The sequence below is a fragment of the Priapulus caudatus genome, unplaced genomic scaffold (genome assembly GCF_000485595.1).
Source record: "Priapulus caudatus unplaced genomic scaffold, Priapulus_caudatus-5.0.1 Scaffold207, whole genome shotgun sequence".
Classification (NCBI taxonomy): Eukaryota; Metazoa; Priapulida; class Priapulimorpha; order Priapulimorphida; family Priapulidae; genus Priapulus; species Priapulus caudatus.
In genome coordinates this window covers 398,308-403,760 of record NW_014577268.1, presented here as the reverse complement: position 1 = coordinate 403,760, position 5,453 = coordinate 398,308, and the positions used below count along the sequence as shown (strand labels likewise).

The 5,453-nt window shown below is 50.3% G+C and overlaps 1 protein-coding gene across 1 annotated transcript in view; it reads right to left on the bottom strand.

Moving 5' to 3' along the window:
* Positions 1–3,868: 3,868 nt before the first annotated feature.
* The window catches only part of LOC106807305, a 6,322-nt gene continuing 4,737 nt past the window's right edge, over positions 3,869–5,453 (bottom strand). Inside the window, exon 8 of the mRNA XM_014809612.1 lies at positions 3,869–4,959. Coding sequence (XP_014665098.1) covers positions 4,288–4,959 — 672 coding nt within the window. The 3' untranslated portion in view covers positions 3,869–4,287. The remainder of the gene's footprint in view (positions 4,960–5,453) is intronic.

Sequence of the window (5,453 nt, the reverse complement as noted above, 5' to 3'; positions counted from 1 at the left end):
TACGGACTGTTTCCGGACTACCACGGACTGTCCCGGACGCTACCACGGACGCGCCACGGACCGTCCAGGACCACCCCGGATGGTGAAAACTTCCGGACCGTCCGGATCACCCCGGCAATTTTAAACAGTTTAAAACATCCGGGCGATATCCGGAATGGCCGGACATCAAGGACCACCGGACGGGCCGGACGCGTCAGGACCGTCCCGGACCCCAACAAGGATCTCTCCCCGGATCAGTCCGGCAGCGTCCGGCCCGGTCCGGGAGCTTGGTGTGACTTTAGCTTTACATCCAAAAACATTTAGTTAGTCTATATCTATCAGCACATTTTAACCAATGCTGAAAACATTGTAAATGATTGTCAAATAATTGTTTCAATATTGTTAATAATTGTTCTCTTTCATAGGCAGTTTTGCAAATAATCTCTTCATATATAGCCTGTAATCTTTATTATTTAAATAATAAAAATTTTGCTTTCATATAAGCCAAATAATTCGCATATACGCGCAGTGCAGAATTCACGTTACAGGGATGCAGGCACTCTCTTCTCTCTCTCCACGAAGAGCGGAAGAAGAATAAGAAAAAGAAATAGAAGGCGAGAAAGGGGGGAGGAGGTATTACTACTGGTTATCATCAGACCCTATGAAATAAAATAAAAAATAAATAAAAAATAAGCTCATAAATAAAATAAAATAAAATAAAAATAAAATAAAATAAAATAAAATAAATAAAATAAAATAAAATAAAATAAAATAAAATAAAAAATAAATAAAAAATAAGCTAATAAATAAAAAATAATCAATTAAGCTCTTCAAATACCGAGAGCCGAGATGGAGCTGATGAACGTCATAGTGATGCTGAGGTTCACATGACCATCGAACAGCAGCGTCCAGTAGTTGCTGGCGCCCCCTCCCGGGCTGCATCCGTTCGTGAACAGTCCCATAGAGAGACTAGGATCGAGACCCCAGAAATCCATCCTCGTCAAGCAGTACGCGATCTATAAATAGAAGCAGTCGAAGCCTATGAGAAGAACTCGACGAAGAGATGGCAATAGACGCACAGCCACGTTGAAAACTCTGCGCTGGAACGGCACAAATTCACGCGTATAGATCTCCATCCCTCCGTATCTCCGCGAGGCGGCGGCGCCACTTACCAGTGGCATGCAGATGAACTGGCAGCAGAAGCCGACGGCTGGCGCTAGGGGGCGCTTCAGGATGCTCCAGATGATTGGCAGCTCGATGGCGCAGCCGAAGCCAGCTGAGCTAATGACGATCATGCACCAGATGACCTGCACGAAGGCCGTATCGATGGGTCGCGGCATCCGCATCACCGTCACGTTATAAACATCGCGCACCGTCTCCGTGCGGCACACCCGCTCGGCGGCGCCACCGTCGCACTGCGTCATGTTCGCATGCAGCGTCGTCATGCCGAGGAAGCGACCGGTGAGCGCGAACGACGAGTTACCGGGGAAGAACGTCGGCGAGCGAATGTTCTTGGCGACGAACGTGTCGTTGCCGTCGACGACCGCCTTCACGTCGTCGTCCGACCAGAACGTGAGCGTTGCTGGAGCTAGATTCTTGCTGTTGTTGTAGAAGTATCGTACGGGTACAGTGCGGCCCTCGATGAGCAGCGGCATATAGGGCGGCACGAAGATCAGGTTGAATGTGCGGTTGGCGAACGCTGCGTTTGGCTTTAGATGCCGCATGTCGTATATCAGCTGCTCTATGATGCGTTGGAAGACGGGAGGTGGCTTCTTCGAAGATGCCGGCATCAGCCTCTCCAGCGGGTTGCCTCCACCATCCGCATCCATCTTCTGTGCGATCAGCTGCGGCAGCATCACCCCGAAGTCGATTCCGGTGACGCCCTTGTTGGCGTCGGCACCGCCTCCCATCAGCCCCGACCATACGTCCGAGAAGTCGTCGTCGTCGCCGTCGCCTTCAAACACGTCGTCGAGCCAGTCCAATCCGTCGTCGATACCGTCACCGTCGCGGTCGACGAAGCCGTCGTCATCGTCATCGTCGTCGTCGTCGTCGTCGTCGTCGTCGTCGTCGTCGTCTTCCGGCATGCCGCTGCCGGAGTTTCCGTCCCCGATGAGAGGTTCGAACGGGCCGTTAATGTCGTAGTCATCGTCATCACCATCGTCATCACTGCCGGGTGCGGCAGCGCTTCTGCTGTTTCCCGGTGTGGCTTCCGGTTCGCGTCTCGGTTCCGGCTTCGGCTTCGGTTCGGGTTCGAAATCCGGTTTCGGTTCCGGTTTGGGTTTGGCATCCGGTTCGGAAGTCGTCTCGGAATCTGTTTCCCATAAGCTATCCCAGAATTCGTCATCGCTGGTCTGGTCGCTGTCTCCGTTGCCCAGAGTTTCTTCTCCGCCATCTATATCTAATCCACCTTCTTCTTCTTCTCCTGCTTCTCCTGCTAGTTCTATAGCTCCTCCTCCTAGCTCCATTTTTCCTCCACCGTCTTCAGCTTTTCCTCCTCTTTCCACTTTTCCTTCTTCTGCATCGTCGGTGACACCTGCACCTACATCTGCTGACTCCATCTTCATCTCCTCATCGATGTAATCGAGGTAGACTTCATCTAGGAGACTTGGGCCACGGCCGGCATCTTCTTCCAACTTGTCTGATGGCTGAGCTTGCGTCATGGCAGCGAGTAGCACGAGTGAGAAGAAGAATATCGGCACTGTCCACCGCGCCATTTTGGCTATGTGTACGTATATACGTATGTACGTGCGTGTGTGCGTGTCACACCTGACGCATACGTTCGTCTGTTGTTTACGCCTCACTGATATACTGGCTTGATGTAAGATTATCCTTTCTCTGTATCCCGTAATATAGGCGTGCTAGATCCGCTAGAGTATTCGTCGGGATACTTTCGTCGAACTTATACACGTCGAAATAGATCGAGTAAAAGACGTCGCGAGAGCGGTGGTAAGATGGACACTACAAGCGAGAGACGTCCGGTGAGAGAGTGCGCGGGTGCGAGCGGAACAGTGAGTGTGTAGGTAAGGCATGCAGCAAGATCGAGATACATTCCACGGGCACGGCGCACGCGGTGCAGATATCGTATCTCACGTTATCCGGCTACGATCTGCACGTCTCTTAGGCGACCCACGGTAGCCGGCTCCCCCCTAATGCTAACCTCTAAAACACGCAAAGTTTACTTTAGAGCGGAGGAGCTCGCACACACGTACCCGATAGTGCTATCGGATGGCACTGCCACAACATGTTTAAGCTGATAATTGGATATCATTGACGATGGGTTGACAGATTTATGGTCCAAAGTATCAGTGATCGAGTGTCGATGCTGTAAGTTGATATTGAGATCAGTTAAACACGGCAGTTCACAGGTAAATGTAGCAGATGGGGTCGTTGTCGTATCAGGTACTACAGATATGTACCCGCGCGGTAGTTTTAGGTTGTTTAGTATTATGTTTATATTTTTATATGAGGTATGTTTAGGGTTAGGGTTATGTGCTTGAGTCTTGAGTATACCCTTGAGCGTAAATGTTGCTCATTATGCGCGCGCTTGTGTCATGCGCTGCTGACGCGAAATAGGAGCGTACTGAGAGTGCACGGGTATGTGTACGTGCGTGTGTGTGTGCGTGTGCGTGCGTGCATGTGTGTGGTGGGGTTGTGGTGTGGTGGTGTGCGGTGTATTGCGTTGTGCGTTTGCGGCTGTGGGTGATTATGTGTATGTGTGTGTGTGTGGTGTGGTGTGTGTGTGGGTTGTGCGCTGGTGGTGTGTGTGTTGCAGTTGTTCGACGCGCGAGGGACCTGTACCGTGTTGTAACTGTCTGTAGTGCGCCGGTGCGTGCGTGTGCGTGCGTGGGTGTGTATGTGTGTGTGCGATCAATGGACGAGAAAACCTGTACTCAGTGTAATTACCATGAATAGTTTTGGAAATTTATTACAGCTAAATATCATATTCATATAATTAAATTAGCGCTAGACAGAATAGACCTTCACGTAATACAAGTTATAATGTATCAAGCTATCAATGAAACAGGAATCCAACCAGAGCCACAGAAATAATGAATTTAGAACCAACATGCCAACAGAACATACAGTTTACGTAAACACCTACGTCAGATGCCGTACTGGAATACTCATACACGACGCAAATACACACGTCATCAAGGAAAATGCGATACAGACAATACTATATATTGTAGGCAACTATACCTAAGATAAGATATTAATATAAATACCCCAATATCATAAATACTAACATTATTATATAAATAATTAATCGGTAATTAACAGTAATTGTAACACGTTAATGACGCACTCTCACTGGCGCGCGCCGAGCGGGTTTCCCACCCACGGGTAGCGTGGCGGACAGATGGTAGCACATGTCTCCATGTATCGGTCGCCTGGGTGATCGACGCTGTTTGGAGCGTGCGTCACGTTGTAGTACGCGCACGTGATTGGTCGGCGGCATGTCGGCTCGCTTCTCTGATCGCAGCTAAGCAGACGACTTGCGGCGAGCCTGCGCAGGGGCGTCGGCTGACGAACCCAGGCGACGGCAGCGCTCATCGTCACGACGTAGACGTCGCTCATCGTCGCCAGTTCGTCGAGGAACGTCTCCAACGCTTCGATGTTGTAGTGGCCCTCGATGAACCAGCGCGCGCGCAGGTGCAGCGGGAACGGAGCGCGGTTGCCATGGTAATGACGCGCGAAGTTGGAGCGCAGCAGATCGAGACTCTCAGCGCCATCTCGCGGCATGAAGCAGTTGTCGACTGTGGCGCACAGCGTGTCGTTGGTGTCCAGCCAGTCGACTAGCGGCACCTCCCACACGCCCGGGAACGACTGCGTCGGGCAGGGCGGCACGACGCAAGGCTGCGTCGAGCGGTATTCGAGCGTGTAGGGCCACGTCGGCGGCTCGATATTCGGCGTCGGCATGGAGTTATCGTACAGGAAGTTATTATCGTAGAGCATGGCGAATTGATCGTCGCCGCCGACCTAGACAACAACAGAGAGAGGGAGAGAGAGTGAGGGGGAGAGAGAGCAGGAATCAATACCATGAATCCGGTTTCAAGGTTATGACTATCGTATAAGCACATTTACGGGACACTTCACTTCGAATGTTTAGACATTCTCGATTTTTATGGTGGCATAACTACTTGTGAGTTTGCCGGATCAGTCTCGTGATAGTTGAGAGCATCGCTCGCACACATGGGTGCACTCACTCTTCACTAAATTCACTCAGTTCTTGCGTTATTTCTTGGAGTAATCCTTCGGACTCAATGAATCAGAATGATTACTCCAAGGTTACTTGTAGACTTATCCAATTTCGCCTACTGTTCTCATCATACGAAGCAAGCTTAGCTTTTGTTAGTATCCAGAATACCTTAAGCCGGTGTGTTACTGCGAAGCCAAAGACATATCAAAGAATATTGCTTGGCTGTGAGCCGTAAAGGCAGCACATTAAACACAATCATTTACGACAGCGATTT